Genomic DNA, 20,734 nt, shown 5'->3' on the forward strand with positions numbered 1-20,734 from the left:
GTTCCTGCACATCCGGTCAAAAAGTTAGGGGACTCAGCATTTTGCTTTCCCAGAAAATGTTATGCATGTAGGCATAGATTTTAAGAAGGCCATGAGGATTTTGCTCATGGAAGGGCTGTTAAATGGACCCCATGAATTGCAATGTAAAGCAGGGTTCTTTTTTTCACTTTAAATATATCCGTCCCAGCAAAGGTCTGGACAATAATTAGCATGGTGTCAGTATGGCTATGAAGTGACATATGAATATACATTTTCAACTTAACAGCAAAAGTACTTTTTAAAAGACAAAAATCCTAAACAGTCTCTTCAAAACTGGGCAAGGACTGGGACATCGGGGCCCAGAGACAAAGCCAAAGTAGTGGGGTCTTGGGGATCTTCTATAAGAAGAAAATATTTAAATGAGTTCAGAGATTGAGTGCACTTTAATATGAATTTGAAAAGATAAAATGTTTGATAATATAGGTGATATATACATCCCCTTGTTGCAATCTAATCTGTCTTGGACACTATTATTCTGATGCAAGTGAAACTTTGTAATGTTGCATTTTTCGTACTGCTGCCCCCCCAAAAGTGTCATCATTTACTCGTATTGTTCCAAACCTGTATGATTTTCTTCTGTGTAAAAAAAAAAAAAAATATATATATATATATATGTTAGGCAGAATTATAACCTCAGTCACCATTTACTTTCGTTGTATGGAAAAAAGATGCAATACAAGTGAATGGTGACTAAGGCTAACATTCTTGTAACGATTTAAGTCCATGTACTAAATTTTAATTCATTTTAAATGCCACAATTCAAAATTAATACATTGCCCCAGATAGCTCTAAAAGCCACCAATTACATGCAATAAAACAATAACTGTCAGGATATAGGCAAGGAGACAGAGGTAAGTGAATCCAAACACAGCTTTATTCAAGGTGGCAAGAGTGCTAGGTGAGTATTTAGTGAGTTCAAGTGCAGATACGGTGAAGATCACTCGGTGCAGGACGGGCAGCAGGTAAACACACTCTCTTCAGGAATGTAGATACCAAGTCACAATTCATTGATACTAGTCTTCTCTCTTACCGATGCAGTCACTAGCAAGCAGGTTCGGAGAACTCACTGGAGGATTGGAAGAATACAGTATCACTGGCAATGGGCAATTCGAACAGGAGTCCTGGAGACAACAGAACGAGGACACAGAGGTTAGAGATTCGCAGGTGAGGATACGTTACGTCTAGTAATCAGGATACATCAGCGGCTCAGACGACACTGGTGAAAGGTCTGTTCCTGTTGGAGGCTTGACGCTGAACTGGGGTTATGTGAGTGTTTTATAGTGCTTGTTGATGAGGCTGCTGATGGTGAACAGGTGTGTGTGATTAGTAATCCGGAGAAAGTGATCGTTGTGTGGTGGATGGAATCAAGCTTGGTTGATCTCTGACAATAACAAAATAGTATATCAAAGCATAAGTGTATTTAAATAACAAAGAAAACAGTAAACAAAAGGCAAGGAGTCAAAGACTCAAACAAAATACCAGAAATAAATACATAAATCCCAACAGAACAAATGTAACAACAATAATTCAAATGTGTGTGTGTGTGTGTGTGTGTGTGTGTGTGTGTGTGTAGGTGAGAGATTTAAGGCAGTAGGAGTGTTTGTGAAAGGTGCACGCTGGGTCATGAAGAGTTTGCAGTGTACCTGAACGGCGACTGTGGGCAAGAAGGACGCAGAGTGAGAGTCTGACAAACAGGAATAAAGTTAGGTCAGAAGAATGAAGGACACACCTGGCGCTTCCACTTTAGACCTTAAATGTTTACCGTCACACCTTGACCATGGAGCTCTTCGGCGCTTGAAGATCAAAAGAACTCCTGCCACTCCACTTTAACTCAAGAAGTGCATACAACGGTGATGAAAAATCCAAGCCTCACTCTTGATGAGCACTTGTCAAATTAGTCCCTTTGTTGTCTCCTCTCTTCTCCAATCACGTTCCTTATCCACATCACAGTACAATGCAGCAAACTTTATTTCTCCTTTCACAGCTTGGCCCACCAAAACTTCAGCTCACTCCAGTCTCAAATCTCTCTTGTTTCTTTTATCTCTTGTCATCTGTTTTGTCCTCTGGTTTCCTTTTTTCTTCTTCTTTTTTATTCCACAACCATCTTCCTGGTTACCTTTATAGATTGCCTATATTGATGACCTGGTACAAGTTTCCACAAACAAGCAATTCATGGACTCTTATGTATAGTCATAATTTTCCCCTCATAAATGTACCATTTGGAATAATAGATACATAAGGATTAGAAACAAATCAATATTTTTTTGAGAATTGGTTTGAAAAGGGAAATATTTGGGTTAAACAGTTGATCAAAAAAGATGGTGTTTTATACAATTATCTTGAATTTGTTCATATTTATATATTTTCAGTTGATCCTATCCAATATTTTTTGGTTTTACATGCCATCCCCAAGGAAATTTTGAGGCTATTAGAATGTAATAATAATTATTCTTTACAAACAGTTGAAGAATTTACTGCTTGTATCAAGCTGCAGGGCAAGTATTTCACAAGTTCTGGATGTAATAATATTTTCTTGCATTCTCTTCTTCAATCAAAAAATATACTTGCTGTTACAACTCATTGGAATTCTCATTTTAAAAGACGTTTTGATTGGAGTAAAATTTGGATGACGCCTCATAAGTATTGCATCACAAATAAAGTGAAAGAGGTTTCATATAAAATTTTCCATGGTGTTTACCCAGTTAAATCGAGATATATCCAGCTGCAGACCCGCAGCACCACCAGTTTCAGAACCCCAGCGCCAGAACCTGAAGTGAGGGGCGGAGTTACTGACAATAAGACAAGCATGGCGGAGAGCATGGTGAGTTGTGTAACGTTGTCTAACGTTTTTGACATCATGTGGTGAAAAATTATCGCATATATTAAGTTCGGCGTTTATCTGCTAAATATTTAATTTGTGCATAACTTTATCATCTTATTGAAGCTTGAATATGTTGTCATACTTTATTGTATTAAAAAACAATTCTACGGATGGTTCGATACATTTTTGCATGTTGTAAATGGGCCTTGCGGTGATGTTTTGAAGACATCTTGTGAAGGTGTTAAAGTGTTTGCTCCATTCCAACAGCCATCTGCTCAGGGGTCCAGTGGAAGAGCCTGTTTTCATTCGAATGAATGAAGACGACAAGGAAAAGTCCCGCAACAATCTCCTGGAACAGTCAGAAGCTTCCAGAGAGCCCTTTCTATTTCATTTTGTGTTCAGGGATGACATGGAGTTATTTTAGCAAGAATGTAAGGACAAAATGGGCCTGACAGTGAATTCCTCATTTGATACATTTTAAGTTTAATTTATACAGGATTGTCATGATAAAATGGGCCTAGGGGTGAATTGGTCATTTGTTGTATATATTTTTATTGTTTCTTTTAAAATGATGCTGAATTTTCTCTCTTTTTAGTTTTTTGACATGTTTTATTTTACATAAAGAAAAATGCATGCTGCACATGTTCTTGTGAAATAAAGTATATTTTATATAAAATGCCCATAAGTTTCAAGCATTATTTTTCACCATCATGATCAGGAAGTAACTCTCATAATACAAAGAAACGGATAACTATATACAATTATATTACACAAGATCAATGTTTTAAAATGCTTATTGTACTGTACCTTAATGTACCATTATAACATACGTATAAAGTATGATGTTTCGTTTATAATAAAAGCAAACTACGCTCCAAAACGTTAGGTGGCGCTACTCGGTTTAGTACGTAAGCTCCGCCCCTCACTTCAGGTTCTGGCTCTGGGGTTCTGAAACTGGTGGTGCTGCGTGGTCTGCAGCTGGATACTATTGGGACATGTATGGTTATATGTACTCTTGTATGTAAATTATTTTTGTTCTTGTTATATTGCAATAAAAAAAAAAAAAACACCTGGTACCCTAACAAGCAGCCATTTTAGTTGGTGGTGGTGGTGGTGGATTCTTAAAGGGACAGTGCATAGTTCGGCTCTGCCACATTCTGACTGACATCTTTTGGTTTTTATGGAAGAACGTCATACAGGTTTGGAACAAAATGAGGGTGAGTAAATGATAATAGAATTAAAATTTTTGGTGAAATATGTCTTTCAATTTAAAGGGATAGTTCACCCAAAAATGAAAATTCTCTCATCATTTACTCACCCTCATTCCATCTGTGATGTGTATGAATTTCTTTCTTCTGCTGAACACAAAGATGTTTAGAAGAATATCCTAGCAGTGTAGGTCCATACAATGCAAGTGAATGGTGGCCAGAACATTTAAGGTCAGCTGCACGAGAGGGAGAGACAGAGTGGATTTATTTGCGCAGGTTCTGGAATTACAGTTTGATACAAAACAAGTTTATGATTTGATTTGTTCACCTGTATGGATTACTAATAGAGAGACTAATTTGTAGCTTCACTGTAAAGTGTATAAAAGTGTGCATGAATTTCCTGCATTATGAACATGGAAATTGCAGGAATTATTAAAATTGTGCGTAATAGCAGCAATCCCGCACCGAATTTCAGGCTCTGCAAACTGTTTTATATTAAAATCTTAAAGATGCCCTGGTTCCCCTCCATTATAATTTCATTATACAAAAAAACATTATTCTGCAATCTGCTAAATTAATGCAATGAAAAGCCATGTCAATAATATATATATTCTTTTTTATTATAATTTTTTTATTCTTGTCATATATTTCAAAGTGGGCCAAATCAAAGGTCATCGTCTTTGTTTGTGCATCTCTATGCTAAAGAAACCAAGAGATTCATATTTACGCTAGTTGAACTCTTAAAGTGACAGTAACCTCTTTTAGCTTTTTTAATCAAATGATTAAAGAATAAAATAAATACTTTGACATACTTTTTTCAGGTTCAAGTTCACTTCTATTGCTTGTTCTGCACCTGATCAGCTTGAATGAACCCCTCTATATTTGGAAGCTTATTTTTTGTGACATTTTCCTATAGAGAAAGGTATATGAGCAACTCTTATTATTTAAACTCAAAAAACAATTTCAGAAAATAAAACATTGTCTGTAATATTTTTGTAATTTAGGGTGTTATAATATAAAATGTAGATTATATAGAATTGTGAACCTTACAGTATATCGTACATTGAACCGAATCGTGAGATAACCATATCGTCCAATCCCTATGGTATACCATTTAACATATTATACATCACATAATCACATGTGTGTTGTGATTACTGTGTCTGGGGTCAGTATGTTTGGCATGACTTCTATATCATAATTAGACAGAGTAATCTCCTTTTTAAAGAAATGGGTGTGGCATATTCCAGGTCATTACATTACTCCAGCACATGAGCTGAGCAAGATTCAAACAGCAAAGATCTCCAGAACTCTGCTGCTCAGCTCTCATTGCAGTGAGTTATTATGTAGTCATACAATACTTATGCCACATAAATAATGTATCATGCACAACACACTCGCGAGAATGAAACCTTATTTTTTCAAGTTTCTGTTCTGTTCTTGCAGGTGAGGTAACCACCACTATTGTGAAGGTAACATCACTGCTGCCAGAATAGTTGTCAGACTAAGGATACTTCATAATGTAGATGATGACAGTATAACTTGGGACAGTGCTGTCACACAAAGCTTCCACTGGAATAGAGCAGAGGTCACCTTCTCCTCCTCGGTTTAGAGTAAGGTCAGACTGACATTTTAATATATGTCCTTTAGATTTTTTAATCCTTTCAAATTAATTATTATTTTTTTTTATCCTAATGGTTTAGTTGTGACAAAAATGACAGTTCTGTCATCAATTATTCACCTGTGTGTTGTTTCAAACCCATATGATTTGCTTTCTTCCATGGAACACAAAATGTAAGGTAGAATTTTAGGGAGTAACAGCACTAAAAGATGCAATGAATGTGAATAATGACTGAGACATACTCTCCATTTTCCATTCTCTCTTTTATGCTGCTCTTTACTCTTTTGAAACAAGCTTTTCTCTGTTAATTCAGTTACATTGTTTCTTAGTCAAATTCAGGAGAATGAGTTTCACTGCTGGCTGTCTGATGGTGTAAAATGCATTGAAGCTGATGCCCAGTGTTATTCTATCTTAGACTGCCCCTAGGGGAAGATGAAGAAACATGCAGTAAGTTTAATGGTTCTGCCTCCTCAAAACTGCTTTTGGAAGAAAGAATATGTCCATGTCACTTTGAGAGTGGACTGTGCCAGTGGAGTGATTTAAGTGTAGGTCCTAAAAAGTGGCAAAGGGTACAGGCCACTAACACCACAGGCTTGCCACCTGACTACACCACTGGATCAGGTAATGCCATCCCAGGCCAAGAATATGTAATTAACATTTTTCCTTTTCCCTATACTGCTCTTTAGGACACTACATGAAGACTTGGATCCATCTAAGATTGAGGCTGTGATCCAGAGCCCGTACCTGCAAATCAGCTCTGCATTATGCCAGCTTCTGGGAGTTCATTTATAACTATGCCATTACAAACTTGTAAGAAAAGTGCATGGTCTCATATTCCATCAAAATGAGTTTTAATATTACTGTGACAGTGTCGGAAATTAACAATTGCTTGTTGCGAAAGTGCTACCAAAGTGAAATGCCCCAGATATTTAAAATATATATTCTATATTATATTATCTATATAATGATATATACTGTGAGTGTGTGTGTGTGTGTGTGTGTGTGTGTGTGTGTGTGTGTGTGTGTGTGTGTGTGTGTGTGTGTGTGTGTGTGTGTGTGTGTGTGTGCGTGTGTGTGTGTGTGTGTGTTGTAACGGTGGCAGCTCCCAGGAAACACAATTGAAATCAGTAATTAAATAATTCAATCTAAATACAGTTTTTCGGTGCCAGACAGGAGTAAGCCTGTCAAAATACAAAATTATGCCACAGATAAGCTCTAAAAGCCACCAGCTACATACACAATAAATTATCTTTTTACTTTAACCTTTTGGCTCTCTACACCTACATAAAATAATAAGACAAGAGAAAAAGAGGTTTCAAGTTCATGTTTTCAAAACAAAACAAAAATCAGCCTATTACAGTTACCTTTTTACACCTTGACTCAAACGAAAGGGGAAACAAAAAAACCAACAAAATAAATAAGTAAATATAAATAGAGATATGGCAGAGGATCTGCTCCAATCCCGCATTTAAATTGGCAGATTCAAGAGTCCAGATCTCATTGAACAACCATAGCAAAAAATAAAGGGAAAAATACAACAATGTTAAATTGTAAAACAATAAAAAAAAAAAAAAAAAAAAAAGGAAATTCATATACTCAAGCAACTATTGACGAGGTGCATGAATGAATGTGTTGCGGAAGTGGCGCTGTTTGTGTGTGGGGGTGTATGTGAAGCAAGCCATACAGCCGAACCGCTACTCTTGATAACTCGGGGAAACAGCTTTGATCGGGGAATTGTATGTAAAGATTACCAGGGAAATGAAGATATCTGTACTGAAACTCATTCAGCTCTTGAGTTCACCCACGCTCTGCACTGGAATTCGAAACTCGAGCACAATTCCTCGGAACACTCCTGAAATCACAGCCCTAAACACAGCGTGCGCTCAGCTGATGAGGCGGCGTCTTTCTTCACTCAGGTATTCGCTTTGCACTCTTTCTCCTTCTTACATCCCAACACCCTTCATTTGAGGACTTCACCTTATATATACACACACACCATTACCTCACATCCGTCAATTACGTTCCGATTTTATCTGAGGGGCGGCAACAACAAAAGCTTGTTTGTTTTGTTTTTTCGAGCTCCGCCACACTCTCCCCCCCCCCTGGAGAAAACAACCCCAGGTTGTTAGAGGACAGGGTTACTCAAAACCCTGAAAATCTTCATCTTCGGAGGATTCGTAGAAGATTTCAATTAGTTTCTGCTTTTCCCGGGATTCCAACTCTTCGGCAGTGAGAAAACACGGTTTCAAGTTGCATACATGGACAGTGCGGACATCTTCTCCAGTTGCCTCTAGTGCTACCCGATAGTTCAGTGGGCCCAACTGCATTATCACTTGGTAAGGATCCTTCCATTTGGTTGCTAGTTTGGCACTGAAGTGGTGAAGTGCACTGGATTGGGTCTTTTTCTTTGAAGTTACACTCTTTTCGTTTTTTGTTATAACTCCTAAGTTGTCTTATCTGGGCTTATCTGCACCACTCTTTTGCTCTTGATTGCAATGGGGTTATATGCTCGACAATTTCATAGGAGGGAACGGTGGGAGAGAGATTCTGGCCCTGTATGAATTTATCCATGGGTCCTTGTAGTTTCCTTCCCAACTGGAGCTCGGCTGGGGACATTCCAATGGTCTCCTGTACTGCTGAATTGATCGCAAACCTCAGTTCAGGAAGGTATTGGTCCCACTTTTTGTGGTTGTCATCTACATATACAGAGATCATTTGTTTTATGGTGCGGTTTACTCATTCCGTCATGTTGATTTGTGTGTGATATGCCGTAGTCATTTTCTGAGTGACCCTCCATTTTGCACAGATCTCTTGGAACACAGCCGAAATGAACTGAGTACCTCGATCTGACAAAATGAAATCAGGAACACCCCACCAGGTAAGAATCTCTTTCCGGAAAAGTGATGCAACGGTCTGGGCATTGGCCTTCCACATGGGGAACATTTAAACCCATCATGAGAAATAATCCACAAAAACTAGGAGGTATTCATTTCATGAGTGCTGCAGGGCAGAGGACCCATGATGTCTACTCCTAGCATTTCGTTTGGATGAGAGGTGGTGACTTGTTGGATCTTCCCAGCAGGTTTTTGGTTCTCACTTTTATGCGTCTGGCATTTCACACTGCACCTTTTAACATGCTGTTTCACATCCATCCACATTCCAGGCCAGAAGGCGACATTGTGCAACCTCTTGTACGTCTTGAAGATTCCTACATGACCACTTAAAGCCCAGATAGCAAAAAATGTCCGCACGGCTTCTTTTTGCCGCTGTCCCCAAGCTGTCGGCTATAGGTGCGTCCCACTGGCGGTGATCCAGCGTTTGCCGCCGAATTCGTCACGCCCATTTCTTGCGAGATGCCACCGGCGGTCAGACGGCGGGCCGCCCGCGTCATTTCTCTGGCGGTTGCCTCGCGGCAATTCGACCATGCCGGCCGGCGGCAATTCGACCGCGACCGGCGGCAATCGACCGGCCGGCGGCAAGCCGCTTTGAAATACAGTCACAGCTTGACTCTCAAAATCGACCAGCCATTTGGCTATTATTATTTTTGCTCCAAAGCCATTAGGGTTTATAACAGATTCTTGACTCTTGATTCCATGATAAGGTAAGGTTTAGGAAATGACATTTAAATTACTTTGAAACTCTGAAGCGATTATACAGTAATATATGTAAAATATATTGAATTATTTATGCACTTAGGTGAAAATTGTTTATATTTCTTTGATTGATGCACATTGAGACATGCACCAATAAACCAAGAATAATTCCTTTTTGTAAAACTTACTTGGCAATAAATATCTTTCTGATTCTGATTAGGTTTAAAAATAGATATTTAATACAGGGTATGAAAAATTTAGCAGAATAAATTGATGAAGTTAGACTTTTCACCAATGCCTGACTATCAGTGAACAGTGAAAGACATCTGTCCCCGTTTTGACGTGAAGGATAAACTCAATGAAAAAGCTTTCTCCCCTGGTTTCACAGTTGCGCCGAAATTTCGTTTGTCTGTAATTTTTTCCAACCTCGATTTTTTTTTTTGTTATTTTACCTTTTACAGGTAAGGGATTCATTTGCAATTACGACCTGTACTAATGTTTAAGAAAGTGTGAAAGTCCCTGTAAAGGCAATAAAAATTAAATAATCCAAACACACTATACATGGTAAAAATTTATTGCTAAAACACATTACACTGTGGACTGTGAAGTACTGAATTGTGTAGTTAAACCGTTAAACAGTTTTGCACCAGTGCTGTGTTCAGGATTCTTTTGGGCGGGGCTAAAACGGTGGCTCGATGACGCACTGGACCCACCGAGGCAGGCCCCTCCCGTAACAATATGACTAGAGCACATTCGGTTCAGTTTGCCATTCAATCACGAGTTACAGTCAGACTCAGTACTAGTTTCAACAGCCTACAGTTAGCAAAGTCATCGACTACCATCGTTTAAGTAAGTACATGTTTCCTTTTTGTGTAACGCAATATTATGTTTACATTGTTTTTAAAATATCTAAGTTAGTCACCATTGTTCTTGCAGTATGCTGCTAGTCCAGTAGCTAGAGTGGCTAGAAAGTGTTAGCTAACACGTGCTGTTTTGCCCTCCTTACAGTACACACTGAGGTTAAGCAATGTTGCTAGTAACATTACATGTAGAAATGTTATTAACTACATACAGTAGTTAGCCAAAGCTTTACATCTAGAAAGACTAAGTATAACTTGTGTGTTTTTTTTTCTAACAAAACCATGATGTGTATATAGGTTGTGTAAATGATTATATTTGTCGAACAAGAATGCTGCTAGTTCAGTTCACAATGTAGCTATAGTGGTTAGAAAGTGTTGGCTAACACGTGCGGTGTTGCTTTCCTACAGTACACACTGAGGTTAAGCAATGTTGCTAGTAACATTACATGTAGCAAATAACATTTCAACATACAGTAGTTAGCCAAAGCTTTACATCTAGAAAGATTAAGTATCGCTTGTGTTTTTTTTAACAAAACAATGAGGTATATAGATTGTGTAAATTATAATGATGTTTGTCCGAAGAATTAGGCTGCTAGTTCAGTTCACAATGTAGCTAGAGTGGCTAGAAAGTGTTAGCTAACACGTGCTGTGTTGCTTTCCTTACAGTACACACTGAGGTTAAGCGATATTACTAGTAACATTACAATGTTATTTGCTACATACAGTAGTTAGCCAAAGATTAAGTATAGCTTGTGCTTTTTTTAACAAAACAATGAGGTATATAGATTGTGTAAATTATAATGATGTTTGTCCGAACAAGTATGCTGCTAGTTCAGTTCATAACGTAGATACAGTGGCTAGAAAGTGTTAGCTAACACGTGCTGTGTTGCTTCTGTACTTCTAGGATTTCTCCCCACTGCATAGCTATATTCCTAAAACGTTAACAATGTGGTTTTGTTAACATTTTCTTGCAGATACGTTGACCAGAGCATAACCTGTCATCTTCACCCAAGAGACCTACTGTTGGACAATTCTTTTTGCTTTAAAGGTAAATGCATCATTAGTCACAATGTCTAGTTACTGGGCCAAAAGGAGAAGAATATTGAAAGGAGTTGAGAGGGACAAACAGGAAATTGAAGCTGCAAACAATGCTCTACTTGCTGTTATTCCCGACTTTGACCAAGTAAATCCTCCTGTTAATGAACATCAACATGGAATGGCTACAATAAGCCATGGACAAACTGTAATCCCTGAAGCACAGGAAATAACTGATGATGAGGTATATGGACCTTCTGAAATGTTTTCCTCAAGCACGGAAGATAGTGAAGAGGAAGGGGATTGCCTAAGGACACAATTGGCAGGGTGGGCTATTGACAACATGATCCCCATGTGGCACTTGGTAAGCTTTTAACCATTTTGTCCAAGGATCATCCAACCCTTCCTAAAGACCCAAGAACCCTTCTGAAAACAGTGACTTGTGTTAAAACAACCGAACTCTCAGGTGGTGTATACCATCACTCTGGAATTGAAAGTGGGATACTATCGCAGTTGTTAGTGTCTCCCGAATTGCAGAAGTTGACGTCAGTTTCAATGCAAGTTAATGTTGATGGACTTCCACTTTTCAAAAGCTCAAATGCCCAGTTCTGGCCAGTTCTTGGTTTAATTGAGCAATACGTGGGTAATGTCCAGCAAAACAAACTTCCGTTTGTCATTGGTCTCTATTATGGGAAGAAGAAGCCAAGCAGCCTTCACTTTTTGAATCCTTTTGTAGGAGAGGCACAGCGACTTGAAACGGAAGGAGTTCTGTTTGAAGGGAGATCACTTCCTTTCAAAATATCAACGTTCATCTGTGACGCCCCTGCTCGTGCACTTGTTAGAAATGTCAAAGGTCACAGTGGATATTATGGGTGTGACAAGTGTGTTCAAAAGGGGTCCACTACGAGAACAGGATGACCTTTCCACAAACAGATGCTACTCTGAGATTAGACAATGCAGTCCGTGATGAACTTTCTGATGACAGTCATCAGTGTGGAGAAACGCCACTGGCATTGTTGTCTGTTGGTTTGGTCACCCAGTTCCCACTGGATTATATGCATCTGGTATGCCTTGGAGTGACAAGAAAGTTGTTGCATCTTTGGCTAAAGGGACGGCGGCTGACAAGATTTTCGCCCAGCATGGTAAAAGAGCTCTCCAGAGTACTCCTGACCTTCACACCTCATGTTCCGTCGGCGAGTTCAACAGGAAGCAACGATCCATGGAAGATGTTGATCGTTGGAAAGCTACAGAATTCAGGCAGTTCCTCTTGTACACTGGACCAGTCAGCTTAAAAGGCCTTGTACCAACTCAAGTGTACAACAACTTCATGCTGCTTTCAGTTGGCATCACCATCCTACTGAATGTATCCCTGTGTGCTGACCTCGCAGACTATGCACACGGAATATTGGTTCTCTTTGTTGATCACTGCAGCAAGCTTTATGGAAAGGAACATGTGACATACAACATGCATGGATTGGTGCACCTCTGGCAAGATGCAAAAAAGTATGGTGTTCTTGATAACATCTCATGCTTCCCATTTGAAAACTTCCTTGGACGCCTGAAGAAACTGTTGCGCAAACCTACACAACCACTGGAGCAGGTTGTTCACCGATTGTCGGAGAGAAGTCAGCACAGAAGAACAAACATCTCCAAAACAAGGCCCTTGAGGGAGCACAACCATGGACCACTCCTCAATGGTCTTTCTGTGAAAAAGCAGTATGAGGAGTATTACTTTCAAGACTTTGTTGTGAAACGTTCAGAGGGAAACAACTGTGTCCTGTTGGAAAATAAGGACATAGTTGTTATAGAGAATGTAGTCGTTGATGAAATGGACAACACTTTGGTCATCTACAAGAGGTTCCGAACATGGTCGATTTATTTACTTACCCTGTGGAATCTTCCAAGCTGGGCATTTTTCATTTATCTGGCCTATCAGATACACTCCGCTTTTCCCATATAGCAAATGTTCAGAAGAAATATTATCTTCTTCCTTGCCCGGATGGAAAGGCTGGTTTTCCGTTGATCCACTTGTAAAAATGACACTTGTTTTTTTTTTTGTTTTTTTTGAAGGGGTGAGCATTTTGAATGTTATTGTTTTTTTTTCTTCTGAAAATTAATCAAAATGTATACTTTATGCTATCTTTCTTCTATTTTAGATGCTGTTTGCCATTGTTCAATTTATCAACGAGGATGATCTGCCATTTGCAGTGGTTCCGCAAGTGTGGCTCAGCAATGACATGTGCTATTGGCCCCCATTTGACCTCCGCAAAAAAGACAAGGGAAACAATTTAGCCATCCGCTGTACGTCTCCACACAGCACCTGGGAGAAACATCATTTTAAGTTTATGAAGGGAGCAGGTAAATGGGTCTGACTTGTGCATTTGATATTCCTGCATTTCATCTGTGTAATTTCTTTGTCTGTTTATGGTGGATAACTGACTTTCATTCATTATTCCCTGCTCTAGAATCTTGGCAAGAGGCAATGAGATATTTGGTGCGCTTCCAAACAGGTTCCAGCGTTGAAACGACGGATGATGACAAGAAGGGAAAGCGAAAGAGAAGCTTAACTTCCAAGTACAGACCCCAGGCCTCTTCTGATGAAGAGGAGTCTTGTCTTCCAGATGCACCAGCAGTGCTGTCGTTTCAGCAACCTCTTTTGAGCTTTGAAAACCTTGTTCCCAGTAACAAGGTTTCAGTGCTGCCCGATGCTCCAGAGGTTGCATCGATTCCAGAAAACCAGGAAAATGTTGAGCCATCTGTAGATTTCAGAGCTGGTATGTAAAATGTAGTGCTGTGAAGTTTGATTTGTGATCCTGCCAATAAACTATACACTTTGTTAGATTTTAAAATGTCAGTTTCCTCTTTCTCAGAACCAGGTTTCTCCCCAGTAATCCAGACTCCACTTCACAGAGCCAAGAGGCCTATGTCTAAGGCCTATGTCTTAGTGTCCAGTGTTTTAACAGTATTGAAAAAAGTGCCTTTAGTTGTTGTATTTTTTTAAACGTAGATTTCCAGAGACTCCAGAATGAGAACCAAGCCCTGAGGGATGAGAACCAAGCCCTGAGGGATGAGAACCAAGCCCTGAGGGATGAGAACCAAGCCCTGAGGGAAAGCAATGCACCAGCAGGTGAGAACATGCACTCTTTCTTAAATTTAACTTTTTTGTGTGTGATGTAGGTCCAAAATTACCATATGCCTTTCATTTTGTAGCTTCGGATGACAGCGGATCACTTCAGGAGCAGGTGAAGCAAGTTGGGACAATGTTAAAGACGTTTGCTCGCACTGGGCAATCAGGTACAACTTATGAACCTGTACATCTAGTAGACCTAGATATAAATGTCATAGTTTAGTAGTTGAAGGACCAGGACTGACTACTTTATTCTTTTATTCTGGGGACCCCTGTAGGTGCAGATCAGACCCTAATTCTGCGGCGTCTTGGAGAGTTTGGCGATGTTGTGCGAAGCATGGACATCAAAATGGACACTATGCTGCAACATTTTAGTGCCGGTGTGTCCGTTGGAGGGTTATCCCTGCCAGGGGATCTGTTACTCCCACTAGACACCCAGGACGATTTAGCGTTGCTTGACAGCAGTCTGAGGCAGGATAAAGAGCTCCAGCAACGATTTGTAAGTGTGCTGATTTCGTTTATAACGCCATAGGGTTATCTAAAATTAAGATTGTACACTGCATATTCTACAGTCTGAATCCACAGCCGGTCACATTTTAAATTTATGAGAAGCTTCAGAGAAATGTAATTTGTAACCCTTTTTTTTTTTTTCAGCTTCGGTTTTTGGCAATCAAGTGTGGGAGGGACCTCAAGACAACTGTGTGGCGAATGCTTGAGAGTATCTTCTCTAATCGCCTTTCCATTAACACAACCTGGACTGGTGCAGGGAAAAAGCATGTTTTAGAGACATGTTCCTGAAGACCATTGTTCAAAGTAAGTTGGATATTTTTTTATATTTAAGTAGATGTGTATGACCTTATGCCAATCAAATGGAATGACAGATCTTTATTTTCTACAGGAGCCATCCGGAAGAACTTCGGCAACCCAGGATGCCACTGATGAGGCGATCCAGGTTAACGTTACGCGTTACCTGAAAGGAGCAGCTGACCGTGAAGGTGGAAAAAGGCGCCGCACAGCTGAGAGGGACCCACAGCCGACCCCTCAAACCTAGGCTGGCTACCGACACCCCTGCTAAAAGTGTCAGACTAAACTCACTCAATCCACACTCTTCACTAGAAATTGCTGTTTTTTTTTATTTTTATTTTTTATTTTTCCCCATCTCGTGACCCTGCCTTCAGGGCAGCTCCTTGGATGAATATGGGATGTTTTTTTTTTTCCTCTCATGACCCTGCCTTCAGGGCAGCTCCTTGGATGAATATGGGATGGTTTGTCTTTTTATACAGGCGCACGAGGAATCACTGAAGATGTGCCAATTTGCACTGCCTCATTGTGGAGGTCGAGGAAAACCAGACCCCAACCACTCCAGACATTGTGATTGACTGTGTTCTCAACAGCCAGATTTTCTGCTGTTAATTGCATTTGTTCCCACTTATTGTCATGTTTAAGTTGAATGTAAAACTTTACATTATCCTGCACATTCTTTGATACCAAAGATCTCAATTATTTAATATACAATTTGCTGCTTATTTCATTGTTACAGTGCTTAACTATTCTATTTTTAAATATAGCTTATAAATCCTAGATTATACATCTAATACTTGATATTTGCACATTATCTGGTAGCAAATATTCTACTTACCGTGACTTTAGTATTGGCTTATTTCATTCCGTCAGTGCTTAATCGATTCTATTATAGTTTGTAAATCCTATTTCATACCTCTGATATTTGATATTGCACTTTTAACTAGTACCAGTTAATTCTACTTTCATTCCATCAGTGTGCTTAACTGTTATTCTATTAAAAATAGCTTGGTTATACTATTTCATACCTTTTGATATTGCACTTTCACTAGTACCAAAAATTCTACTTTCATTCCATCAGTGTGCTTAACTGTTATTCTATTGTTAAATATAGCTTGTAAATCCTTGTGCCACAGGTCAGCATTGCAGTTATAATGGCATATTATACTCCAGAGCTTTACTCTAAATTATTACCACTTATCCTATTGTTAGAAATGACTTGTAAATATGATGTTATACCTCAATTTATTTGATATCCTGCACTTTATTTGGTACCAAATATCCTCATTGCTTATGTTTACTGGTAATTCTTTTCATCCCAGAGCTGACCTCTTTATATTATTTACAATTGTTGTAAGTGTTACAATAGTGTTTTTTTACAAAAGTGTTTTTTTTTTTGCTTGTTTTTACCAAAATTTAATTGGAAACCTGCATTTTCTTTGGGTGTATATATGTTTGTATTTTTCTGTTATTTATATTTCAGTGATCTGACATATTGTTTCAATGACAGTTACTGTAATTTGAAATGTGGAATAAAAACGGCAAATGGAAATATGTCTGCTTTGATCAATCATTATTCTTGATAAACTGCATGCTATAAATAAATATATATATATACAATAAGCGGCGGCAGATCGCTCGAAAAGCGGTTTGCCTCCGGCGGTCCGCCTTCGATATAACGGCGGCGGAGCGGCGGCTGGCCAGCGGGCCGTCCGCGGAACGAAGGCGGTAGGAAGGCGGCTGCCGCTTTTAAAAAGCGGCTGCCGCCGGCGGACCGCCGTCGAACGTGTTTGCGATCTCGCCATTCTGCCGCTTCTACTGCCGCCGGCGCGCCGCCGGCGGACCGCCGACTTATTGCTATCTGGGAGGATGTGAATGGTACTGTTGCAGAATATTTGGGATGAGGCTCAGAGGAACATATACCCTGTAATGGACTTGACCACTGGGCAGGTGTGTTGTGTGATATAGTTTATCCTCGATTACCTCATATTGATCCTCCAATGAGTTATCTTCTGCTAATGTTAGAAATATTATTGTGATCTCTGCATCTTTGTGCTGTTCTTCCCAGATGACAACAGCTGAAAAGGGAAGTTCTGGATCCTCCTTTTGGGTTGAGAACAGGCTACATCCCGGTCTGGAGTGCATCCGAGAAAGAGCGTCCGGTGCCACATTGAGCTTTCCTTTGCGGTACTCGACCACAAAGTACAATTTTTGTAGGCGGAGAGCCCATTGGATAAGACGACTGGTAGTCTTTGTGGAACTCATTACCCACTGCAAAGCTGAATGGTTGGTAACAATGGTGAATAATGTAGGTTTAAGGTAATGTTACCACCTTTCCAGTGCCCAAACTACAGCAAGACATTCTTTTTCAGTCACGGAGTAATTGATTTCTGTTTTACTTAATGTTCTACTGGCATAGGCGATAACCTCTTTGAGACCTTGGCTTCTCCGCTGTGTCAAAACCGCACCCAGTCCGGTGTTGCTGGCGTCAGTATACACCACAAATGGCAGACGTAGATCGGGATGACCCAGGATGGGAGGTGAAATGAGACAGGCTTTCAGTTGATCAAAAGCTTTCTGACATGGAGCTGACCACTGAAATACACGCCCTTTTCTTCAAAGCATTGATGGGCTCAGCTATTTGTGAGAAGCTGGGTACAAACCTGTGATACCATTCCGCCAATCCGAGGAAGCGCTGAACTTCTTTAATATTTGTAGGTACAGGGTAAGAACGTATGGCTTCCACTTTGCTGGGGTCTGCGGAAATGCCATTAAGGTTTACTAGATGTCCAAGAAATGTCAGTTCCTGGAGACAGAATTGACTCTTTTTAAGATTTATGGTCAAGCCTGCGGTTTGTAAACGGGAGAGGACGTGGAAATGTTGGGTCAAGGATGGTGAGTATATGATGACATCATCAATATATACAAAGCATATTTGTCCCTGTAGCTCTCCCAAAAAAGTCTCCATCAATCTCTGAAATGTTGAGGCAGCATTTTTCAAACCAAAAAGGCATAACATTAAACTGGTACAGCCCTGAGGAAGTGATGAAGGCAGTCTTAGGCTTACTCTCTGGGTCCACAGTTACCTGCCAGTAACCACTGTTCAAGTCAATGGTGGAAAAGATGACTGCTCCGGAGAGGGATTCTAGGATCTCTGTGATGGTCAGTAGAGGATACGCATCCCTCTCTGTGATGGCATTAAGCTTACGGTAGTCTACGCAGAATCTTAGGCTTCCATCCTTTTTTGGGACCAGAACAACAGGTGAGGCCCAAGCAGAGTGAGATGGTTCTACTATACCATTTTTCAACATTTCCTTAAACAAACTGTCGTGAGAGACCAGTTATTCAGGTGTTAACCGATATGGGCGTTGATTAATAGGTACTGGATGCGTGGTATAGAGGCAGTGCTGAAGAACAGTCGTTCTTCCAAGATGGAGGGTACAGACTTGTGGGTTGGTGTGGAGCGGAGGGGGGGGCGCGGCCGATCAGAATATCGCGCGCCCGGTCCCCAATCGGCCTGATGAGGCGCGCGAGGGATAAAGGCGGCCGGTGACGATGGTTCGACAGAGAGAGAATTATGGGCATGTCCGTCGTGTGTGTTTGTTTATGTGTTTTGGTTTAAGTTTTCATTAAATTATCATTTATATTGACAAGCCGGTTATCGCCTCCTCCTTGCCCATCCTTGAGCTATTTTACATTGGTGCCGAAAGCCGGGAAGGAGGAGGGATGCCCGTCGCAGAGTCCTCGACACTGCCGTCCACCCTGGGGAGCGCCGCTGCCATCTTCCGGGTGACGGAGTAGCCCGACCGCCTGGATGCGGGGAACGGCCGTCGTCCGCGGGGCAAATGGGGACTGGATAACCCGACTGCCTGGAGCGAGGGAGCCGCTGCCGGGGCGGAGGAGTGCCCTGCCGTCCTCGAGACGCCGGAGGGGTCGAGGGAGACCGCCGTCCGCGAGGGAGGAGGGAATAATCTCTCCGACCGCCCGAGCGGTAGAGCCGCTGCCAGGGGCGGAGGAGTGTCCCCATTTGCCGCCAGAAAAGCGGAGGCGCTGCTCTGCCCGCTGGGGGTCGAAGGTGTCACCGGTTTGCCCGGGGTTGGAGCGGCTGTCGCCCACCTGAGTGTGGAGGAGTGTTCGAGGACCACGCTGACGGTACATCGGAGAACCGGTGAGTGAGTTTTCTCTCTCTCCTCTCTCTCTCCCTTTCGCACCGTGTTGGCCTTTTCCTCGCCTATTTTGTTGTTTGTTTTTTTTTTCTCCCTCCTCTCCTCCCAGGGTGAGGAAGGCGGGATGACCACGCGGGACGCAAGATACACCCCGCCCCAGGGATAGGGGGGGGGTGTACGTCATGCCGGTGGCACCCCGGCCTGAGATAACGCCGGGAGGAGTGTGGAGCGGAGGGGGGGGCGCGGCCGTTCAGAATATCGCGCGCCCGGTCCCCAATCGGCCTGATGAGGCGCGCGAGGGATAAAGGCGGCCGGTGACGATGGTTCGACAGAGAGAGAATTATGGGCATGTCCGTCGTGTGTGTTTGTTTATGTGTTTTGGTTTAAGTTTTCATTAAATTATCATTTATATTGACAAGCCGGTTCTCGCCTCCTCCTTGCCCAACCTTGAGCTATTTTACAGTTGGATTCTAGGAGGGGAAGTAACTGATGTTTTCCTTCAAGTGAAAACATCAGTTTGATGATGTTAACACCCTTGTTAACTGCGGCCTCTATTAAGGTTTGGTCATCCATGCTATCTATTGGCTGTGATACTTGTGAGAACTGTGATGGAGGAAGGGAACTGAGTAGAGAAAGTGATTGGTTTGGACTTTTGGTGTGTGGTCTCCTTTTCAATGCCGGAATGCTAGCCTGGCCTGGTTGAAAAGGATACTCTTCATCGGGGGTTGACTTGAATGAGTATTTCCTGTCAGCTACATTTATCTGTAGACCACTGGAAAAGAGGAAGTCCAAACCTAGGACTGCAAAATAAGCCAGTGCTTTGGAGGTGAGAATGGCAGCACGTATGGTGAAATCTTTGTTGTGAAGGGTTATCTGTATATTAGTCCATCCTAAAGGTACTTCGGCCTCACCATTGGCCAAATAGAGTGGACCCAAGGACCAGGGATGGAGTTCATCATGTGGAGCGAGCTCCTTCCACAGGCTCTCATGAAGGAGAGTATCATTTGCCCCGTATCTAATATGGCCTTTCCCTTCCAGGATCCAATACTAATGGGAACAACTGTTGAGGTATGGAAACAAATTAGTTAGAAGCAGTGAAGTGTTCAGACCCGGTGAATGATTTTGAGGGAATTGTGACAGACATGGCATTGTTAGAAGGCGGACCTCCTGATGTCTGAGGTTGGGAGGAATGCTTACTTCCAGCAGTAAGATGCTGATGGGGAGAATGTGTGGAATAGTGTGGACAGTTTCCAGGGGGATGTTGTCCTTTTCATCTCCAACACAGGACTAGAGTTTTTTCAGAAAGTCTGTTAGGGGTGGGTTTACAAAACATAGCTATAGTTTGTTTTAAGTGCTGTGCATAAATATACAAAAAGTCAATATTAGCCTAAAAATAATTGTAAGTGAATCAATAATGCCCTGATGTCATCAGTCACTTTTACTCATAATTCATCCAGCCACTT

General features: G+C 41.2%; 2 protein-coding genes across 2 annotated transcripts in view; both read left to right on the plus strand.

Moving 5' to 3' along the window:
- Positions 1–20,734, plus strand: part of LOC127648676 (voltage-dependent L-type calcium channel subunit beta-3-like) — an 86,785-nt gene that overhangs the window by 49,277 nt on the left and 16,774 nt on the right. The window lies entirely within an intron of this gene.
- Positions 9,875–14,416, plus strand: LOC127648677 (uncharacterized). The gene is made up of 6 exons (XM_052133397.1): positions 9,875–10,131; positions 11,117–11,190; positions 13,334–13,535; positions 13,643–13,951; positions 14,048–14,304; positions 14,388–14,416. Exons 3-5 carry the CDS (start codon positions 13,334–13,336, stop codon positions 14,176–14,178), a joined length of 642 nt encoding a protein of 213 aa, XP_051989357.1. The 5' UTR covers positions 9,875–10,131; positions 11,117–11,190; the 3' UTR covers positions 14,179–14,304; positions 14,388–14,416.

This window comes from Xyrauchen texanus, chromosome 9, assembly GCF_025860055.1.
Source record: "Xyrauchen texanus isolate HMW12.3.18 chromosome 9, RBS_HiC_50CHRs, whole genome shotgun sequence".
Classification (NCBI taxonomy): domain Eukaryota; kingdom Metazoa; phylum Chordata; class Actinopteri; order Cypriniformes; family Catostomidae; genus Xyrauchen; species Xyrauchen texanus.